The sequence below is a fragment of the Citrus sinensis genome, chromosome 7 (genome assembly GCF_022201045.2).
Source record: "Citrus sinensis cultivar Valencia sweet orange chromosome 7, DVS_A1.0, whole genome shotgun sequence".
NCBI lineage: Eukaryota > Viridiplantae > Streptophyta > Magnoliopsida > Sapindales > Rutaceae > Citrus > Citrus sinensis.
Window position 1 is genome coordinate 2,881,937 of NC_068562.1, and position 23,404 is coordinate 2,905,340.

Below are 23,404 nucleotides of genomic sequence, written 5' to 3' on the forward strand. Positions count from 1 at the left end.
TCAAGATGCAATTCAGAATGTGGGAACAAGGCCCCCAATAGAAATTATAAGCGAAAAAACAAACAGAACATAATACAAGTATTCAAAAATATATACAATAGATTATATGGTGGTGAAGTAGAAATGTATTGAATTATTTGATGGAAGTGGTGAAGTTTTCACTCGAGAGTTGGATTGTTCTATTTCAAATATAAGAAGCAGGCACTCATCAATATATATATATATATATAAGAAGCGGGCTACAAAATCAACCAGTCATTCTCTTGCTCATATGAATGACGGAGCCATTTCAAGTTTCACAACTCACTACCTTTCTAGTTAAAGTACAAGAAGACGGAACTGAAGCCGCATACGTGTAATATCATACAAACTTTAATTAATTTAATTAATTAAATAAACATTTAATAATTTTGGCTGTGAGAAGAGAAGTTCACGGGGAAGAGAAAGCATCATCCAGCCACTGGTGCTCATGCTGTCCTGAGCCTGAGCTGCTGGCCAGAGCTTGGAAAGCGCTTTTGACCTTGTTTAAGCTTCTATGGTGACGGATACGTTTGAGGACAACCTTTCTGTCCAAGACTCCAGTGGTAGTACTGGACGAAGAGTCTCTTGAAGTTGATGACGATCTCAAATAAAGCTGTCTTGTGATATTATCTTTTTCTTCTGAGTGGTTTAAGCTCGCCTTCTCCGCGTCCGAGAATGAAGTTTCAGCTTTTGAAATCATGAAAGCCATTTCTTTGTTTAATTGCAAGAAATTGTGTGTGTCACTATGGAGAAATCAGAGATATAGCTTACGAGGAAGTGAGATAACTTACTTCGCATATGGAACGGAATTGTCTAACCACGGTACATATAGTGGGAGGGCCGTTGGTTTTCCCATTTTTAGTGTTTATTCGCCATTTGTTTTCATTCTTGCACATGTTTCCCCCCCCCGGTGTTGCGTGTGTGTAACGTTTCTTTCCGGTTTCCACAAAACAGTGGGCTTTGTTATATCAACTGTGGATGGAGGTAGCTAATACGACACTGCAGTGCAGTTGGTAAAATACCAATAAATAAAGCTCGGCGGTGGAGGAGCATACGCTGGGCCGGGCTATCGGATCCTTATGTTTGCCTAAAACCCGGTGCCTTGCCTTCGGCAGTTGGCACTTAGTCAGCAGCCGTCTTATGGAGATAGTTTCTACTAATGATGCTTACTACACTTGACTTTTGTGTACTGATAGAAATAAGTTGATGTACACGTGCTCTAGGGTCAAGTCCAAATTGCCATAAGACTCCAACAGTGTAGTGGATTAACTTACTTTTAGTTTTGTTGGCCAGTCTTAACAATTTTTTGGTTGAAAGAACAATCTTTAAAATTATTTGTTTCAGAGATAGTGGAAAGAATGAACGAAACATTCCATTCCTCATCTGTTTACATAAGCTTGGGCTTAGAGTGCATGCAACCGAAGTCAGCTCCCAGCTTTTACGGATCTGGCAACCAATGTTGAAAGCACTATAAGAGCTCGCTCCATTGATGGAATGATTTTGCTGAAAAACAAATTTAAAATTAAAATTTTACATTTATGAAAACTTGAACCTGAAGCAATCAGCGATTGAAAACGACGGGACCGCAGGTTCAACGAAAGTGATAAACCATGGGCCGCTTCAGCTGTTTCAGACGAAAACCGGGGGCATCTATTTCAGCTGTTACAGACTAAAACCGGGGCATCTTGAATCTTGACAAGGCCTCGTACATAAACGGAAACCCATCCCAGCAACCAAGCTAAATGGCTAAGTGTATAGCCACCTGTATTAGCTATCAGATAAGTTCGGTGGCCCTAGTCTTAAAATCTACATTAGCGATAAACCTCAGATTGGGGACACCACCGACGAGAGTAATCGTGGCATAACTGTTTCATATTATTATGACAAGAGAAGTGCCTGCGATAGAATCACACACGCACACGTGCTCACAAGTCACAAAAGCAGAAAGGAAAAATTACAAATATTAATGAGAACAAGAGATTCGAGAATATACAAGAAAAAAGCTCATTGATTATCCCTTTTGTCTAGAAAACTCAACAAAAAGCCACCAACAATCCGCCTTGCTATAGGATTAGGGATACCACGACATAGCCTTCCATCGATATATGCTATAATACCCGACAATACAAATTTCCCAATACCCCATTTCCAAATAAACTTCCCACTGTCCCTTCCTTCACCCCGTTGTACAGGGACAACTGCTTTATCATTATCAGCTTCTGACTTTTTCTTTAACTTGATGCCAGCTATAAGCTTATCAGCTCTCCTCCTCAGCATGCGGATTGCAAAGCTCACAAACAGGTGTTCACACAATGTCAACACTGTCGGTCCAATTTTCCATTCCTGTGGACAATAAATTCATGCATGGGTTAACAATAAATAAAAATAAAAACAGAAAAAGAAGGCAGAGTTAGTTGAGGGCACTGACATTTTCTCCTCGGAGCTGGCGTGAGGGGCGAGAAGTTCTCGAAGGATCTCCTTTCAACAATCCCTCACTCTCAAGGAACCCCTTCACGCGATCCATGATCTCATTTATGAGAGCATTGTTTGGGGGTAAGTTTTTGAGGAAAACCTACAGAAAAGTTAAAAAATGTTAACAAAACTGATAGCAGGATATTTCTAATAGTGAGGGCAGGGTTTGAAACACATCCCCAGGGTGTGTCAAGAAAAATGGATAGGAAGAAAGGGTTTGAAACACATCCCCTGGGGGTGTCAAGAAAAATGGATAGGAAGAAAACTCGCTTGACTATTTCCATTTACTACAAGGTTCTGCGACTCCCAAACAATTTTGAATTATAGTAAGCTTCACCAGTGAAGTTCTGAAGCCTCAAGACTTCAGTTTCAAGTCTCAAGATTAAATACAAGCTGAATATGCTCAGAGTCTTTCTCATCAGTTACCTGATTGTCAATGACTCTGACTCTAAGATATTCTTGTCTGTACATCGAATCCAGCATTGCCTGCAGATATCCTTCAATATACAGCTGAAAAATTCCAAATAACTGATTAGTGGGTGACTTAAAAAAAAATACAAATCCGGCAGCATGCGGCCCCCAAGAAGTAAGAAGATAAGAGGATCCAAAGCCAATATTGTTGCAACATGTAAGTCAGATGCTTCATAATAATAAACCGGAAATGTTTTCTTACTACCCAACAATCATTCTCCAACCATTCAAGCAATTGACATCATATCAGCATCAACAAATTAGGGGCTATTGAGAGTTTAATGTCAGTACTATAAATTGACAGACCCAGTTAAGGACCAGCGTCCCTGCTAAAAGAAATTACCCCCAAATTATTTCCTTTTGTAAGTAAAATATCTTCTTTTTTTTTTTTTTGGATAAGAAACTCAAAAATGTATTAACGAAGAAGATGAAAAACCCGGACAGTGGACCAGCTGTCCACTGAGAAAACAAGACTAGTATTATTGTGTTATACAAAAGTATACTATACAATGCTAGAATCAGTTATAACTCTCTATCTCAAAACCCCATCCCAGTTTAGACGTATGAAGAAAAAAAATGAATCTTGAAACTCCTTAAAAACTGAAGCCCGAATTGAAGTGAGAAGACGAACTCTATCCTACAGTTCTATGGCATTATCTACACTTTTTCCCTAAAAAATACAAACACCCATATTACCCAAAACAGTGCTGCTACTGCACATTTCCAAATAGTTTTAGCCTATGTTCCTCTACCAAAAGCAAAAGAATACCCCCATAAGAAGAGAATCACAAGAACCTGGAATGACCCACAAAATATTAGCTTCTTTGCACAACTTATACCAAAACTTTGAAGCCACAAAACAGAGAAAAAAAAAAGATGATTCGAAGATTCTGCACTTCTCTTACACATCACACACCAAGAAGGAGAGAGACAAATATCATAGTCATATTTGTTAAATGACCCCCTTTTTTTTTTTTCCTTTTGAAAGAAAGTTCCAATGTCTAATGTTTGTTTCCAATCTTTTACATAATTTCTTTAGTTTTCATTGCTCTCACCATCAGTTTTAAGCCCCCACCAAACAAATTGGAGGGGTCCATCACCGTTACTATATCTAGAAGGACAAGGGAGCACTAGTCCATCCAAATAGTTTATCTACTATCTTGGTTTATTGAAATAGGGCTGCTACTCCTAATATTGCTGGCTCAGCACCATTCAATCTTTCTCCGCATTTAGCTGAATTGACAATGTTCAGGCTCTTTGATGTGCTCTTATTAGACAGTTTTTTAACTTGCAACAAGAATATACATTACCTCATCAATCCCAGGACTTCGATCAAGGTTGATATTTCGATCTGGGCCACCTCCAATCAAAGCACTCCCCAATAATGATGGCTCCATAGCCAATTTCAAAATTCCATGGTGAAAACCACTCACCTTGAAAATACACAAACAGACAAAACATTAATGGTAAAAGTTTGACAATCCCTCAAGTGATAGCAATGTTAACACCAGAAAATTTATTATATGCACAAATATAACATAAGAGTTTGTACCAATCCATCAAAACCACTTGTCTCTGCTCCCCTCAATACTGAGTCTGATATTTCAGTTACAGCAGCAAAGAGTACATTAGACCCTGCTGTTTTCAACTGCAAGCCGTCATTCAGTTAACAGCTTTGACAAGAGCAGTAGCAATCATACAAGAAACTGAAAGCAAATTAAACTTACAGTTTTTCCAAGATCACCGAAGTAACGTTTTGTCCCTGAGAACCCTTTGCCATCAATACATTTACTAATAAATTTGAAGGTACCTGCCAGAAGAGAAACTAAATTTCACATCCTTTTTCTTTTTTGATACCCAAAAATCCGCCAGCATTTCCACGTTTTCTGAGTTCTATAACTGAGGAATACTGATGAACTTTACAACTTTGGCAGTCAGGAAAATCACAGGATATTTGTAGGAAAGTTAGGAATCCGATCCCATAGAATCAGGAAATTAGAATTATTCAAATTTTAGGATATTTCCTTTTTTAGTTTTTTTCCTTTTTTTTTCTTTATATTATTGTTTCTGCTCCTTAATTCTACGAGCCGAGCCTTATGTTCGCTTCTATTAAAAACCGATGTAATTCATATTATTAAATTATAATTAACAGAGTTTTTGTTCTCTCTTTTTTTTCCTTCATTATTTTATCATGCACCAACTACTTGGCCTTAACTAATTTCACAACTACAGAAAAGCATAGCAATAGGGAACTCAAAAATGTAAATCCAATCTGAAATAAAACAATCTAAGCATGCCGCAAGAAAGAAAGGAGAAAAAACAATAGCAGACACAAAAATTTATATCATGTAATTAGTTACCGGAAGCTATGCCTACAGCTAATTACATTTATACATGAACAACGATGTTAAAAATATCCGCCAAAATGATTAATAAACATTGATGTATTGAAGAAAGGATGAAAAACCAAAAACCAAAAACCAGAAAAGGAAGAAACAAAAAAATGCAGAAAAGTTACCTAAAGTCAAACCAGGAAGATTTGTCAATCCATAGGAAGGGTCAAAGAAGACATCAAGAGAGGATGAAGCCGAATCATCAAAAATAGAAGCAAAAGCTGGTGGAAGCAATGGGCTTCCTTTAGCAATATAGATTGACCTCATGGCATACCTGACATGAAATCAATGTTAGGCCTGATGTACCGTACTAAATAGGTAAAACCACCCAGAAAGTGTCCCCCCCCCCCCCCCCCCCCCCCCGCCGAACCACGAAAAAAAAATGAAGGTGCTCACAAGAATGCATAAAAGGGTTACCATAGATAATGTTGCCCACATTTATTAAGTAATTCACGCACTGTAATCAAAGCATGAGTAACAAGAACACCATTGAGCTCTACTACCATATTTTTTATGGAAGGGACCTGCAAAGTACAAAATCAACTAATATATTAATGGTAGAGCATTTAATTCACACATCAAGTCCCATATGTATTTAGAGAAAATGCAGGTCACACCTTTACCACACTATGCAGCAGTGACCGTACAGTTTCCTGGGCTGAGTTATAACTTGAATAAGAGTCCCCAGGAAGAAAGTTAGCAATAATCTAAAAATATATATAGAAACAACAGTGGTCAGATTCCAGCTTAGAGTCATAGTCAAGCAAGGGCTGAGTAGAGGCATCAAACCTTTATTGGAAGAATTTCAAAATGATCAAAGTAAAACTGCCGACTCTGAGTATTTGAGTCACTGAGAGATGTCCTCCAAAATGAGGCAATACTCATCAAGGTCTCCTCATCGAGGTTCAAATCAACAGGCTGTGTATGACAACATTTCAAAATGTAGGTTTCTGTAGTCAGTACATGCATTTCCAATGACTATAAAACCTATGCTATATCATTAACTCTAGCAACAGTCTCTCCCAACAACTAGTTTTAGTCTCAAACAGCAATGAGAGAAGCAACAAAATAACTTGAGGCAGAATAAGGGAAAAGTAAAAGGCAGAGTGGTGCCTGATTATACCTGCAGAATGATTGATGAATATTTAACTTGTTTCACATTTGAGCTGTTCGAAAGTAGTATACAAACAATTTTGAGTACACAATCATTTGACTCACTGTAACCTAACTGATGTCTTCGGAGCATTGCTGCAAAAGGGGCTCCTAACCTCTTATGCTCCACGTTCAGTGACTGCAACAATTTGAGAATTTAGGGAGGATCAGTGTAAAACGAAAATAATTGCCTAAAGCAGCATGTAAAGATCTGTAAACTCCGTAAAGTTATTTACCTGCACAGAAATCTGGTTATATTTCTGCTGATCTCTGAAAACAGAGTCCAGGTTGATATTACCAAGCCTTCCAACTACAATTGGTGCATATGACGATGCATCACTCTCGTCCATATCCTTCAGCAAATCATGAAAATCATATGCACACAATTAGCTGAATGCTGTTCTTGGCTTTCAGGTGTCCTATTGTACGAAATCACAATTTTCCAGGAAATGCATGAGAGGTCTCTTGTACCTCAACAATTCATCTATGTCAGCAGTGTAATTTTAATGGATAGGAGTTTAAGTCCCAATTTGAGTTAAAATATCTGCACCATTACTGATATGATATAGAGATGCCATATGATTGGCCATGTAGAGGATAATGGAACTCTCTCATTGTCATCAATAGAACATAATCACAGTTTAAAAGAATGAAATTTTGAGTTAATGTATCAGAAAATAACTGGAGGTGATGAAAAAAATAGACCTTTATCCTTATTGATAAAATTTTCAAATAAAGACCATTTGTACACCACTGAATCAATGCAGGTGAGAAAAAGAAATCAGATCTGACATAAAAATTTAAAACGACATGTTAGGTGCACTAATCCTTCAACAATTTAATATAACTAACACTAACCTGCTTCCGATGTTCAAGCAAGTGGAGAGCAAAATAAGATATTCTAAGCTGAATCTTAGCACAGAACTTGGATGCTGTGTTTCTCTTATGACTATCTGAAGACTCGCAAATTCGTAAAATGCGTGTAGGACCATCTGCACGCACTTCATACCCCACCTTTACTATCTCCATTCCATTAAATTCACCGAAACTAGTCCTCTGGTCTCCCAATTTTTTGCCAAAAGCAGCATAAGATGCTAAGCTTCTGTGTTGCTTAAGTTTGAAAAAGGGCTTCCATGGCCGCACCTTGTCCAAGTTAATTTCACGCAATGTATGCATATCTACAAATAAAATGACGATATCCAATTAATTAATGGGTTTCTATATGCCAAAAACCAATACTTTACCAGCTGGGCTATCTGGTTACAGGCACTTGACCCAAGTTATGAGAAATAATCATGCTGCATATGACATTACATGGTAGACACCTTTTTGATATTGTAACGGCCATGTCACCTAAGGAAGCTACATTTGATGTTTAATAATTCTGTCATGTGTCTACAGGCCACATACTCCATGAATTAAAACCAAATGAAACAATAATCTACTCTTACATTTGTTTATACATCATGCCGTATTGGGAACCACCACATAAGTCTGGCCCTCCCTTTGATCAAAGCAAATGAAGTAAAATGGGACACCCTCATCCTGCACCATAACTCTAAATTGTCTACTAGATACAACGCTATGCTAGTGAGGTTAATTCTCAAATGAGACAATTGATGGTGCTGAGATCAAGCTAAATTTCTTTAACAGGAACGATACTCGAGCAAGATAGGCTGCACGTGCATGCCACATTTCATACGGAATTTGATGGATAACTATCTTTGAATGTGCAATCACACGATCAAGTTAAAATTAAAAATGAACTAAGAGAAAATGAAATTCAAGACTATCCAAAAATTCCCAGAATATGAATGCTTGATCTCCACTTTTCATCATGCAATCAAATAAACTGAAACCAAACTATTATAATAAAGACTACAAAGTAATAACACTGTTAATTACCATTGATTAGAACAACCAATTTATGCGGAAGAGTCAAATCATCCCACACATAATCAACACTGCATTCAGATCCAAGAACCTCTGCCTCTGACGATTCCTGAAAGTTCCCCAACAATTATTTGGGAAAAAATATACCAGCTAATACAAACATAATAGTTATCACTCCACTCCAATTAAGTTGGTATCTGAAATATAAAAGAAATGAAACAAGAACACAACCTTTTGATAGTATGTAACAGATGCACCACGCAAACAGTTCTCAATCCGATATGGTAGATTGACATTTGGTGGTTTATGAAAGTGCACAACAAGAGAGGAGCCTTCTTCTGCCACATGAACAGCTGCAAATTCTATTATACTTTTCCCCAGTTCTTTCACTTGATCAGATTTTTTTCTAAATTTTAGGAAAAACCGCCCAAGGGAAGAGATGCACAGTGGCCCTGACCAACCAAGCTCAGACTCATCCAGTTGAAACTGAATATATATCAATGATTTATCATTATCATTTCTATGCTTTCGGATGAAATTCTCAAATGAACTGAATGCTCTCTTCTTGTCAACCCCATCATGCAACTGCAATGTTTTTCTCTCTTTACTATTGATGGGAAACATGCCTGCCCTGTCATCCTTTCAAGAACCAACAAGATGAGGGGGAGTTCAGAACACAAGCCGTAATTATTTAGCTAAGAAATCCAACAACAAAGAAATGACACCCAAAGAATTGATGAATTAAGAGCAAACCTCCAGATAACATTGACGGACAATGATCCTTTCCTCTGTCTCATTAAGTACAACATGCCTTGGGACAATAGTTGTTGTTTGAGATGGAACAGCCACTTTACTTGAAGACGGACCCATAGAAACTCCAAACTTGCTAAAATACTTGACACCAGATCCTTCATCTATTTCCAATTTTATCTCTGTAAGGCCTGACAAAATATCTAAGTCTAACAAAGCCTCAGATGAATGATCGTCCAACAATCTGAACCGTAACTTGTGTGATCTGGCAAAAGTTGTGCAATTTTATGAGCTTCATATAGGGAGAGGATCAACCTCATGCATTCACAGAGCCAGGTCATATAATTTATCTTACTTTAGAAACCATGATCCAGTTGACTTTGGGGATAAAAGCAGCCCTATTTCAGGAGAAATACCGAAACCAGATTTTTGTACTTCATCCCTGCAAATATGTATGGTCATAAAGTACATAAAAGAGAGACAATAGATCAGTTCACAAAAAGTTTGTTAATTATTCTCCAGTTATTGCAGTGACTACCGTGATAGAGGCTTCTGATTTGGGGCATAGAAAAGTAGAGAAACATCAGTTTCATTCCTCAGGGTATACGATGTAAAGATAGTAGCCTGGAAGCAAATAATGAACAGTTTAACAAATTGAAAAGATTTTTTGGAGCTCCTATAAATATGTGTTGGATGCAAAAACTGAATGACTAGAAATATATCAACTAAACATTGAAAATTATATACGGTCATCATGCAACAACCTCCAATATGCCTCTCTGCCCACGAGACAATCTTAAGGAAGCAAAATACTTTCCAGCACCAAAATCCAGATCAATGTCCAAATAACGGACATCATTCTTGTGCTTAAGTAACTTATTTACCCAATCACTGCTGTTTAATGGTTTGCAGCTTGATCTAAAAGCAGGTAAAGTAATAATAAAATACATTATGGCAGGATTAGCATAAAAATCAGCCTTTGATCCACACGGTATTGTTGCCTGCTTGCCAATGTTCTCAGAGCCAGAGTTGGTACACAGATCTGCAAACAAATGGAAGTTAAGACAGCAATAAAATATAAGAATTATTATTCCAGTTCATTTCCTGCTCTTTACCAGTCTCCGACAAGAGGACATGTATATCCAAGTGCAATAAATTGGTGACCAGCACAGTCGGAAGAAGAAAAATTTCCTTCTGCTCTTGTAATGCAATTGGCAAACTCCTACTCTCGAATCCATCACTGGACTTATCTGGTTCTATAATAGGCACATTTCTTCCAATACTTTGAATTAGAAAATGCATGCTTGCAACATGAATATCTCCCGCTTTGAGGACACAATGCGCAGTACTGAAGGAACATTTCTCTGATTGAACAGATAAAGCCCTTCGGACTTCATAGCTTAATTTATCAAAAATTCCAGAGAGACGAACAGCCTTTCCACCTGTAAGTTCTTCTGACCATTCCGCTGAAAGTGAACTCTTTGAGCTTATCAAGCCATCTGAACTTCCAGGTCTAAAAGAGAATAAGAAGTTTCCTATGAATCAATTGCCAAACCAAAAAAGTCAGATTTCAGGAGGGGGAAAGGGAAAAAAAAAAAAAACTCAAGAAGAATAAAGAACCGCAGCGCAACTTGTTTTTGTCTTCAAGTGGAAGACAAGATTCAATAGTCAAAACAAGAAGAGGGGATTGGGGGTTGGGGGAGTAGCAAAAAACATAGTTATTACTAAAAGCAACTTATTGAAACAAAATCACAAAACTCAGTATCAGTAAAAATCACTTTGGAGATATTTTTATTGTTAGCAACAAGATCCAGACCCTGGGTCCCAGCCCAACCCTCAAACTCTGTGCTAGAAAACTTCAGCAAGTTTAATTTTTATCTGTCAGAAAGACTAGAATTAAAAAAGCAAGATGATCAAAATTTATCTCGTTAAACTTAAGCTCAGTCTAATTTTTACTACACCCCTTTTTTGGGCAATGAAAATCCAAACTCTTGAGCATAAGACTTTCAATAATCCAGCTCCACATCATACAGTTTACCCTTCAACCGTTCCTCTGTAATCTGTTTAAATTATAATTTGATGCTCTGATTCAAAAAATTGGGAACACATAGATCAAACAATCCACGATGAATTTCCCTTGAATTTCCCTCCACACAGCACCTGTAATTTGTGCTTCTAAAAAATAACAAAATACAAATTTTCACAAATTTATAAGAAGAATGGGAAGATAGTTGGACAAGGAGAAGAATAATTATGCCCAGTAAAATTAAACTTAATAGTGGAACTATTTGTAAAGTTGACAATGCATACCAACACTTAAAGACATCAATGCCTTCTTCAATCCACCAGAGAAACTAACAGCATCAAACATCGCCATGGAATCATCAATGGTATGCCCTGGCTTTAGCAAAATAGAAGCAAAATCATCTTCTTGTTCCTGGACTCGTCGAAAGCGAAGCTCCATTGAGAACTCCGTTTCATTATGTACTCTTATCAGAGGAGAAACCACAATTGACAGACCATCCTACCAGTTATAACAGGAATTAAGGAAAAAATTAAAATAAGAATGCTAAAAGCACATTTAAACTAGGCAGAAATGCAGGGTTGAGAGCAGTCATTTGAGCAAGTACCTCAGATGTCCTTGAAATGTCTACAACAATAAATGGTCCAGGGAAAGTTCTTGAATCTGTTCAATGACCAGAGATGAGATAATTCTTGATTTTGATTTCCAAATTATTTGTAGCACTTATAAGAATTGCACAGAAAAATCAGATGAACTTAGAACAATATCTAAACAATTCTTTATATTTCTAAATAAGAAAAGAAAAATGATTTTTTATCTGTAGTCAGTTCTTCACCAAAAAGCACAATTTTTGTTCAAATCACAAACTTCCCATCAAGCTTCCTATACATGTTTCTTTTTACCCACCAAAAACTTTACTCAATTTGAGGTTCAAACAGAATTCCTCTCCAAGTAATACAGATAAACTTAGCAGCATTTCTTAAAGAATTCTCCTTTATTCCTCACTGTATGAAGGGCTTTTAACTCAATTGTCCAATTACTTGTCAGCTGATGCCAGCATCTCTCTCTCTCTCTCTATGTGCACAAATTGAAGCACTGTGGCTGCCATAAACATTAAATTCTATACTCAATCCATACATGACAACACAGTTAGCCACAAATAGGCAGCATTCACTAAAACCGATACTTGACACTGACAGACAAACTGATCATGCATTTACAAAACACAAATATTTGCAATGGCCTATGGCCGGCTCAACAGTTCAGCTTCATCTGAAGCGCCTTCTACACAGTGTACCAGACAAATTTACTCGAAAATGTTGCATAAGAAGACAACAAATTTACATACCTTGGGCTGACACTATGCGTGTTCTCCAAGTGAGTGATCGAGATTCTAAAAGTGAAAGATAGATTGGAGAAGTCGTAAAGGAACCAAGGGAAAGTTGGATTGAAACAACTGAAGAACTATCTGGAGCTTGATTTACCAAAGTTGAGTTCCTTGCAAACATGAAATAATCAAAGATCAATCAATATGTCAAATATCCAAATAAGAAACAAGAGTGCAAATCCTGCATGCCAACATACATGCATGCATGTGAGCGCATAAAAATGACTTTCAAAGCCCTACCAACAAATAAAATAATTATGCGAGATGTTACATTTTATAGAAACCTATTAATTATTAAGCATTCTTCTTCTTCTTATGTTTTCCCTCCTTCTTTTTAGTTTAGCGTAATGGCAACCAAATTGACTCCCCATGTGAGTGGGGTTCACCTCTTGTTTTCAACCCAAGAGATTTCACCAACTGAACCAGTTGGCACCCATAGGTAGTTATTAGCAATTTTCTTTTGGGAAAATTCTGTCATTTCATTGTCCTTTAAACCATGCCTATAAGTGTAACTAGACGTATCAAGAGTATTCACACACATTCAGATAAATGAGAGAAGATGGCAAAAACTAGCAGATGAATGCTGATTATTTTCTGCCAAGAGCCATAAGATCAAGCTGAAAGTAAATACAAACTTTAACAAATACATATTAAGGCAGGGGAGATTATGATCCATGCAGTCCAGTTAAATACCTTAAGAAAATGGAAGCAGACTGTTTTCTACCAACTGTCACACTTTGTTGTTCGTCAAAGTGACAATGAAGGTTTAAGCCTGACTGGTTTTCCACCTGCCACAGTTGTTTTTCAATACATTTTAACAAAGCCAGACATAGGCAGAACATAAATACAAACAACTGAACACCCTGCCCAACCCAAAACACATGTACACAACCTTGCAACAGTTGGCCAGAATACGAGAGCTTCTGATTAAATAAGGACCAGCCAAATCCAATTTCCCAACCACAAACAGAAGAATGTCCAGTGAAAGCTCAGTGAGAAATATCTGAAACTGCTAACATGACACACACAATTGTTCAGAGTATTGTAAGAGTAAAAGAAACCCTTAAAAAGAAAGTGAAAGAACGAAACTCTAACCTCCTTAATTCTGCAATAGATACGAAGAGGCACCCTATGCCAAAGTGCTTCGGAACCCTGAATTTGGAAACTAGACCGGTAGTATATGCAAATTTCAACCGGTTGAACAAGTTCTCTCCTACAATTCCAAAAACATGATTTGAATGGCAGTTAAATTTCAAACAAAGGCAATAAGTAATATTTTTCTATTATAATCACCATTAATTCGAATTTAAAAATGGATGCTCACCATAAATTTCTTTGCGCATCAAAGTAAGATAGCAAAGCCCTTGACGTGCTCATAACCCTGGCCTTCGTAGATAAACTTTGTACAGCAATTTGGGTATCACTCACGCAAGCACAAAAGAGTGGGAGCCTGTCCTTTGTATCTAAAAGCTCATGGACAACAGTCAGAGCGACTTTGTCAATTTTAATATGAATACAAGGGAGACCTCCACTCTTCTCAGAAGTTTTATCTTCATCATCATGTTCAGTACGAGACACATTAGTTCCAGAAGCATCAAAAGAGTACCCATCTGATACCACCAAGTCACGAGTCACAGCAAGATTATTGAATTCTTTGAACTTGAATGAATTTCCTGGTTTCTTGACAAACTCTGGAACCCCATCAATAAAAGCAACAGCACAGTCATTCTTCTTGTTCACAAGATAAAAGGTATCTTTAACCAACTGATTTTGAGCTTCCCAGTCCACATCACCCCTATAACTCTCAGAGTCACAAGGTAGCATTCTCCAGAGTGTGCAACTGCTATCATCAGAGCTAGAAATGTCAACAAAACATGATCCTGAGTGACAGTTCAATCGTAATGGTTCACCCAAATCATTCTTAGCATACAATGATATCAAAGAGAACCACAGAACTGACGACATCCATCTCTTTTGCTTGTGGTACTTGACCTGTACATAAGTTTGAGAAGAGGTTTAGGGTAAACTATCATAGAGACATGTTAAATTCCAATAAGTGATAAACCCAATGACAGAACTGGCTGATTAAAAAAAACACATATATCAACTGTTTTTGTAATTCATGAAACTCATGACTCCATAAATAACTATTTATTTTTTGGTCTGTTTCTTCTGAGACATACTTGATTTCAATTTCTGCCTTCTTTCTCTCCCTTTAGGGTTTAGTTTATATCCTTTCTTAACCCTTCAACGCTCGCAGTTACTTATACACACGCACCCAGACCATAATACTGTCATTCAGCAGTCTGGTGGACTAAATTTAACCGTACCACCAAGCTGTATTGTGACACCAGCATTGGTGATAATCAACTGAACTGAACTAGTTTGCTCATTCTATTTGTGCTACAAAGAATCTGCGCACCAAACTAAAACATCAAAAAACCTAGTTAACCAAACATTCAATGCTAAAAAGTCCAGATACTTCATAACTTCTACAAAGAAGCCATGATTTACAGTCTGTATGTAAACAACTACTGCATACACAGAAATATAAATGACAAATTAAAATGTCAATTTTCAAGGCTCAAATATTTGAAGGAAATGCAAAGCGATCAGAATTACTTACCCTAAAAAGAGCCCTTTCTCCCACAAGAGAATAATGAATTGCTCCTGCTAGAGTGTACTTATTTTCTCCATCTTCAACTGCAAAGTATGTATGCTGGTCTACATCTTGAATGGCAACAATTGCTCCTATACCAATCATGAGTCATATTTAATTCGAATTTCCAAAATTTTCAAGCAAGAGTTTTAAGCTCAAGAGTTCCAAGGACCTTTTTTTTAAGCAATATTATACTTCTATCAAAAAGAAAGTGCAAAAAGTGAGAAGGACAAGGGTTGACTCTGGATTTACAGAAAATCAATAAGACAAAATCTCTACAATATAAACGTATGCCAAAAAGCAGCCGCATAAAATATTATGACAAAACAGCATCTCAGATCTCCAAAATTGAAAAATAGAGAAGAAATCAAAGTACCGTTTGGAACCATAGCTTTAAAACCATTGCTGCTTTCTTGTTTTATAGATTGGTGTCTTTCTGTTGTTTTCCTAGACATTTCTTTGCTGGATATTCCATAGAAGGACGAAACTGTAGACATAATCATCTGACATAAAAGATCAGGTTAGAACATGACAACCTCAAAGTTCAAATGCTGGAAACAAAGCAGCATAGCATTAAAATTAGTAGTAAGGGAAACTATCATTTTTCCACCCCGTGGACGGCAAAAGGCCAAAAATATTATAACAGTTTGAAATCTACCATTTTTATAGCAGAAGTTTCTAAAAATACCATTTCTACACCGGGCCATTAACAGAGTTAGAATCTATTACTGAATCTTACAAAAGGACAATTTGCCCTTGCAATGTAATTTAACATGATGAATTTAACATTATGATTTAGAACATTTTTCAGCAAAGACTAGATAGGGAAATGATGTTGTATTTGGGAATTTAATATATCGTTTCAAAGCTCTCAATGAGAGGAACAAAAGTTATAGCAATGTTTTGCCAAATTCTGTCGTTCGATGCCTCAAAAAGCTGTTTGAATATTTAAAAAAGACTTTAAACAGATTTTAGAGGCACTAAGAGACAGAATTTGGGAAAACATTTGCTAGGAATTTTGTTCCTCTCATTGACAGCTTCAAAACAATATATTATATGCCCAAAACTGCCATCATTTGCCCTACCTAGCTGTTACTGAAAAATATGCTGCATCATAATGTTAAATTACAACGCAAGGGAACAATCATCTTTTAGAATAACTTCACTCATAAATTTAACAGCAAGGTGTAGTAACAGTATTTTTGGAAACCTCAGGTATAAAAATGGTAGACTTCAAAGTGTTGTAATATATTCAGTCTTTTGCCATCTATAGGGTGGGAAAATGGTAATTTCCCTAGTATTAATTAAGCATCAGCGTCAAGCCAAAATGCACATTAGAAAGAAAAGACGCCAGCAATCTTAAAAGTAATAAGAATAAAATAGCATGTCATACCTGTAATTCAGGAAGAGAAATTGTCACATCAAAACCTGAAATGGAACCAATACCAACCCAATAATTCTCAAGTTTCTCAGCTGATAAAAAAACACTTAAATGGTTCAAGATATAGTTCTGATGGCTTAAGCGGAAGCCTTCAGTAGAACAATTGTTCATGGAAAATTCATTCTGGGAAACAGGATTTGTTGAGCAACTTGCACCATTGAATGAACCATTCTGATTATTATACTGAACTGTTACTGTGCCTTCTCCAGCTACAGAATGAGATGACAAATCATTTGAAACGACAGGAGAGAAATGAGGAATTTGACTTTCATTCTCCATGCTTTCTTGAAGAAATCGAGAAAGGATCGACAAGCGAGAAAAGTCAATCATGAATTTCTTTTCCAAGTTTGACATTCCAAGTTTCATGTGAGCATCAACCTCCAGCACAAGCTCCCGAACATTCCCTGCATAACTGGACGGATCATTGAAATTCATTTGGGATAATTATTATGGAGGACAAAAAAAGGGATGCATATACCAGATTCATCGTAAAAAACAAGAATAAGGGATAGTTGCGAAACATGAGCAGTGAGAACTTCTAGCAGCTGTTCTTTATCTTTTCGAGATGCAAGGAGTCTTCCTTGGGCAGACTCCTCAATGCAATCACTATTCGGTCCACTGATATGCACATTATCTTCAGTGGATGATTGTAAGATAGATAAAAGACTTGCAATGTAATTGAGGTATGAAGAAAAACAGCTAACAAACATCAGCAAAGCCGTTATCTCGAGTAAAAGAAGACCACCCTGCCAGTAGCATCATAGATCACTCACACATAAAAAAATAAAGTAGAAACTCACAATCATCTTAGAGATAGTTCGAGAATATAAGTTACTTTAAGTGGTTCGAAGAAATTTAAACAAAAATATTCAAAAAGTTGATTATATGAGCAAGTAAAGCCAAAAAAAAAGGAGAATTAATTTTTCTACTCCGGGATATGATCACTCACCTGGATCGCACAAGAAACTGACTGAAATTCTCCTCCAACTGAAAGTGATGACAGAAGCTTATTGAATTGATGTGATCCAACCAGAACATTCTTTACCAGGCAGTTTGTCATTAAGACCTCACCAAATGCAATGTTTAGCAGTAGCCAGTGACTTGGGGCTGGTATGAAGATATTCGGATCAAATCCCACCTTCTGAACAAAATGGTGAGACCAAGCAGTCGATTTTTCAGATTCACTTGTTAAAGTGGAATTCCCCACTGAATGAGGAATATTACTCCCAGAATGAGAACCACCAACTGTATCACTCTCAGCATGTGGGGATAAGGCATCATGACGGCGACAAAACCACATTGTAAATATGCAGTTAGAAAGAGAGAGTTCATGTAAGCAGTTATGTGGCTGCAGCAGCAAATTTCTAAATACCAAGTGGTCAAGAACATTTCCTAAATGACCCTCATATCTGATCAATTGAGACTTAATTCCTGAAAAATCTATGACAACTTCTATTTTCCCTTCTTCACAAGATATATCCATACATGTTTGATAAACAGAAATCCAAACTCCGCAATCAAGCAAAACATCAGAAAACATTTTACCACTTGAAGCATCAATATTTTTCACAAAACTCACTTTTTCTCTTATCCTATATTTATGACAAAATATATCCATCGGCTCAAGCTTAAAGGTCCCGCTAAGTGAAAACAGAGTGCTCGTACATATGAATGATGCTCCTTTTACAGTAGACTCCCCGTTCTCATGTTCCAAGGATACAATATCCTGCTGTATAAATTCTTGAAAGGGTACATAAATTACATAATCGAACCCATTACAAGCATATGACACTTCAGAGAATAAGCCTGCAACCACCTAGAAAAGAGGAATATTGTTTACACATGAATAGATCAAAGATAAGAAAAAAATGCATTACAATGAAAATACTTAAAGTTTAGGACGACAGAAATAGGGCAATTAAAGAAACAATAACATAATGTTATGAACTTTGCGGGTTCACCAAATTAATTTTCCTTTTAGATAAAGGATAATAGTTATTGTTTTATTATGAATACGAGAGAAATAATATAGTCATCCATGAACAACAAGGACGATATAACCACTTTTTCATGCCAAAGCATTCAAACATGAATACATGCTGTTGCCTATCCAAAAATTGGTCCAGCATCTATAAATAGCCTTGATTTGGACTTTTAGGTGACATTATTTTGGCAGGTAAAAGATATAGAAAACCTAACATCTAGTCTTTTCTTTTCTCACTTCCCCTCCCATCCCCTCTCTTGTCGTCAGGTCTTTCATCACAAAAGCCTTGTAGCATAACCGTGCCACATGCTATAGTTACTTATAGCCGGTCAAAAAAATAGAGAAAAAACCTTCCTACAGCACCTTGAAGTGGCAAGTTTTAGCAAACAGGAATTACCATCAAAAGAAAGTAAAACAATACAAGAAAAACAAAAATTGAAAACAGTATGGAGAACATTCTCACATGATATCTTATTAATGAGTAAGATTATAAATTAAAACATCCTCAAATTGAATCTGGCCACAGTGATAAAATCACCTGAAATAAAGCATGCATTTCATCAATAAATGAAATAATAGTGAATCCTCCAGCCATCCCACATAAAGCTGCAGCAAAGGCATTAACAGTTGTGGTTAATGAATGAACATACTCCCTGCAACAAAGATAATCCTTTTCACCATTAAAACAGCATAGAGTTCCTGTAAATAACAACATTATAATATTTCTCTCCAAGCAATCCATAATGATCACCAAAAATTTTGACAGCTAAAGTAAAACCATTTTATATATAATTAATGACTTGATTGTTCTGCATTGGCTACAGAGGACAGATATATCCTTATAAGTTCAATTGGTCACTCCACCCAAGAGGCAAGTGTTTTGGGTTGGATACCTAAATGTCCGTAGCCCACCTCAACAAGTCAGAGCCAGACCTTGTCAGCCAGAATGTGGACGGATCAATGGTGTAATATATCATTAGCCAGAAAATAAGAGAATAATGGGTTTATAAGTAAGATATAGGATGGGTAACTCCAACCTAAATTTTGATAACTGAATGTCCTCGGCCCACCCATAATAAATAAATAAATAAAATGATACTTTAAAATACAAATTACAAGATCCCTAGAATTTTCAGTTTTTCGTTTGGAATGTGTTCAAGAATGAGGGATTTAAAAAAAAAAAATCTAATCCATATATAATAATGCGCAAAATGCATCCATTCAAAATAATGTACTGAATTATTCTTATGAAAAGAATATAAAGTGATATCACGAGGCTGAGATCCCCTACCTGGAGGATGAAAAGTGAAAGCTTATTGGCTTCAATGCAAAAATTAGACTCCGTTGGTTTCTTACAACGTCAACCAAGTAAGTGTTCAAACCATCAATTCTAAGGTAAGCACAAATTGAAATCCACCCTTGAGATGCATACTTCTCATCATCTGATTTAGCAATTATCTGAGGTTTCTGCAATCGTATACACTCTAGTTTTGCATCATCAGATCCTGGGATTCTGACAAATGATGTCGAATCAGATTTTGAGGTTGGCAAAGCAACAAACTTAATGTTATGAACATCAAATTCCAGGTGAAAATCATCTTGACCGACCAAATGATTCTTTTCTGCCCTTCTATTTTGAAATGCAATCTTCCTTAGTGACATTTGGATGTGAGGACCGGCTATGAGCACTCCAATTTGAATATGTTTCTCTGGAAGCATTCTACACAAGGCCATCTTTATTCCACCAGCACAGCTCTCAAATTTATCATTGCAACTGATCTCTGGCTGATCTGCAATGGTAGGTGTAGACCCTGAAGGAGCCCTTGGCATTGCATTGCCCTTGGTCCAAGTCGCAACATGTTGTATCTGCCGAAGAAGAAGAGCCATTGAGAGTAAAGATGAATATTCCAAAGCCAAATTCAACTTTCCCACTGTCAAATTGCATTTCCAAAACCCAGAATCTGGATTCTTGAGGTCTGGATATGTCAAAAAACTTTTAGTCTCACAGAGAAGCCATGGATTTTCAGAATATTCAATCTCACTTTCATCAAATTTCATGCAAAATCTTTTCCAATTGAACCACATTTCTCCCAGAAAATCTTCCAGAACTGGGTCAAATGCACCTTCTGCATGATCAGTGGGACTGCTTTTGTTAGTTTCTGAAAGGGTAAACAGTTCTGCAGGCTCACCCCACAAAACAATTTTGGCATTAGTAACTCTTCCTTTTCTTCGATGTCCTTTCACAGAAGCAGTAGAATCCATTGAACTACTTCTCCTCAGAGGAGCTCTGATATAACTTGAGGATGTAACCTTCAATTGCCCACAGGAAAAAAGGAAAGACTTTTCAGAAATGTCTTCCGTGTACATCAATATCAGTGCATCAACTGAAAGGCAGAATGAAAGGAAATCTGAATATGAAATGCCAGTTTGTGATTCTAATCTTTGATTAACAGGCTCAGCCGAGTGTTCGGGGTAAAAAGTGATAAAGAGTTTTTCGAGGTTTAGACAGAAGCAACGTTGTGGATAGGAATATTCAGAAACAATTCCCTGACGCACATTGACACTGGATTCTGGATCCTTGGTCGACAATCTAAACAAAAATAACAACTGTGCAATTAGATGGAATATTCTGTACATAGCTTTCCATACACACGCTAGTAGAGGAAGGATCTTGGAGAAAATTTTTAAGTGACTACTGACAGAGAATTTTTTGTCACTATCTTCATCCCGTTGAACATTTACTGCAGCTCGGTAACGAGCTATTCGCCGTGCCTGTGCAATAGCCTCAGCAGGTAGCTCAATTTCAATATCAGTAATCACCTCCCAATTGTTTTTGACAGAAGCTAAAAATGTTTCATCTTGGGATATCTTCAAGGCATATCTTTTTAGCAAATGGTCAGCAGAATATCCAAGTAGAAACAGTAAATGTGCATAGGCATTGACATAACGTAGCCACAGGCTAACATGAGTAACTAAATTATGCAATGACAAACTAGGAGCTGAAATCACGTGGCCAATTCTCCTTGAAACTAGTTTCCACAGTAATCGACCATTTCTTACATGCTTTGACCCTTTAGGAGACAGTTCAGCAAGAACTGCAAAAATGGCAAGATCAACTGGGGAAAATAAAATATTTAACTCTAGAGAGTGAATATCGAAATATACAAGCTGAAGTTCATCCAGTTTTGCACAAGCCAAAAGCTCATTTGAAGAACAAACATGGTTTATATGATCATTCCTCTTGTACCCAATCTCAAAACCACTGCCACTGATGACAAAAGAGCTCTTTTTCAGAGGTCGAAAAACCAAACCAACTAATCCTCTCAAAAGGCATCCTTGATGAAAATACAGAGATTCTGCATTAAGCTCCTTTAGTTCTGAGATGTATGCAAAGGAATCACTGGAAATGGGTAAATGCAGCTGCAGATTAATGCCAACCATCTGTAAATAGCAATGATTGAGAATAAGATTTACAATAGCTGTTGCGATCCTACTTCTTGATGGAGTGGTGTTCAAGATCCTTTCCAAGACGTCATGCACAGCACCACCCTGGAAAAAGATTAAATGTCTCAGTTATCAACTTATTATCACCAAGTAAACTGATCAAATTGGTATACAAGCCTTCAACTGCATAAATCAGCAAAGGAGAATAAAAATTTCACAAGACTAAACTTTTTTAAGTCTTCTAACTTTAACAATAGATTTCAATCTATGAAGCCAAGCCACCAAAAATTTGATTGAGCAACATATGGATGAAGCCTCACACAGTTGTGCACTAGACAGAAGCTAAAAGAGCAGCTGGACTGACTATTCACTCAGTCTCCATTTCATTAAAAAGCTGGCTTAAAACAATGCCTTTGTGTGCATGAAATGTAATGGAACATTTAAAGCTAGTAGCCGTTGCCAAGTAATAAAAATAATGGCAACAAATATCACCAGAATTTAGCTAAAATTGTTTAGCATTAACACAAATTTACCTCAGGATCGATTGCAGAAATATTCTTTTTTACATTCTCTGAAGCAGAACGACTCGTTTTCTTATCCTTTTGCAGTCCTCTTTCCTTGATTTCCCTTCATGAAGTGATCAAAAATTCAAAATAGAATTCATTTATTTAATAAGAAGAAAGAAAGAAAAATAGAAACAGAAAAGCAAGAGTCCGACTACCTAGCAGATAGAGTGACGTCGACGCCGCGAACTTCAAGGGAGAAGGCAGTGGATGACCAATTGGAGAAGCGAAGGCTCAAGTGTTCGATATTTAATTCCTTCACATACACGCTACTTGATTCCTGGTCCAGTATCCGATTGAGAGCCAAATTGTTAAATCTGAGGTTTTTCACAATTGCGATAGAGTTTATGAACCCTAATTTGAGTTCCAGCTCCGGCTCGTCCCGCAACCATGGTTGCAAGAGAGATGATAGCTTACGGTGGATTAATTTTGTGAAGAACATTGTGGATTGGTTAGTTGAGGAATTCTTCCAAAAATTGGAAATGTCTCTCGAGAAACAGTCGGAAAGTTCGACCAAAAGGTTTGGGGTTTTAGCAGAGCGGGAAACTTAACTAACACTGGATATATCCTACCATTCTTTATTCTGTCGCTAGGCGTACTCTGTCTTTGCGGGTGATTATTCTTTTCTGTTTTCGAAAGTTTTGTTTGTTTGTTCCTCCCTCGTCCTTGTTTTGCTTTTGAAAAATGAAAACTTTTTCCTTCAATTTTATTTTATATGTATATAGGATAAAATTACCACTGAACTTGTTTT

The 23,404-nt window shown here is 36.9% G+C and overlaps 1 protein-coding gene across 5 annotated transcripts; it reads right to left on the reverse strand.

Moving 5' to 3' along the window:
• Nucleotides 1-204: 204 nt before the first annotated feature.
• LOC102617616 (uncharacterized) lies at nucleotides 205-23,339 on the reverse strand. Of its 5 annotated transcripts, XR_008050589.1 has the most exons (37): nucleotides 22,812-23,337; nucleotides 22,624-22,717; nucleotides 19,938-22,195; nucleotides 19,185-19,299; nucleotides 17,612-18,478; nucleotides 17,141-17,408; nucleotides 16,615-17,066; nucleotides 15,598-15,724; nucleotides 15,189-15,313; nucleotides 13,887-14,554; nucleotides 13,658-13,775; nucleotides 13,455-13,571; nucleotides 13,256-13,350; nucleotides 12,524-12,672; nucleotides 11,783-11,838; nucleotides 11,463-11,676; nucleotides 10,268-10,687; nucleotides 9,917-10,194; nucleotides 9,691-9,776; nucleotides 9,508-9,594; nucleotides 9,156-9,417; nucleotides 8,634-9,041; nucleotides 8,415-8,511; nucleotides 7,368-7,687; nucleotides 6,746-6,862; nucleotides 6,481-6,648; nucleotides 6,147-6,275; nucleotides 5,975-6,064; nucleotides 5,775-5,881; nucleotides 5,483-5,631; nucleotides 4,692-4,774; nucleotides 4,517-4,612; nucleotides 4,275-4,397; nucleotides 2,920-3,003; nucleotides 2,450-2,593; nucleotides 1,574-2,364; nucleotides 205-1,467 (listed from the first exon to the last, which is right to left on the reverse strand). XR_008050589.1 is itself a non-coding variant. In XM_052431233.1 (36 exons), the coding sequence occupies exons 1-36, from the start codon at nucleotides 23,093-23,095 to the stop codon at nucleotides 2,026-2,028; spliced, it is 9,594 nt and encodes a 3,197-aa protein (XP_052287193.1). In that variant the 5' UTR covers nucleotides 23,096-23,337; the 3' UTR covers nucleotides 205-2,025. The 5 variants fall into 5 exon arrangements, 4 of the variants coding, with proteins under 4 accessions (XP_052287193.1, XP_052287194.1, XP_052287195.1 ...); XM_052431233.1 differs by having other exon boundaries at nucleotides 205-2,364; XM_052431234.1 differs by lacking the exons at nucleotides 16,615-17,066; nucleotides 17,141-17,408 and having other exon boundaries at nucleotides 205-2,364.
• Nucleotides 23,340-23,404: the final 65 nt, after the last annotated feature.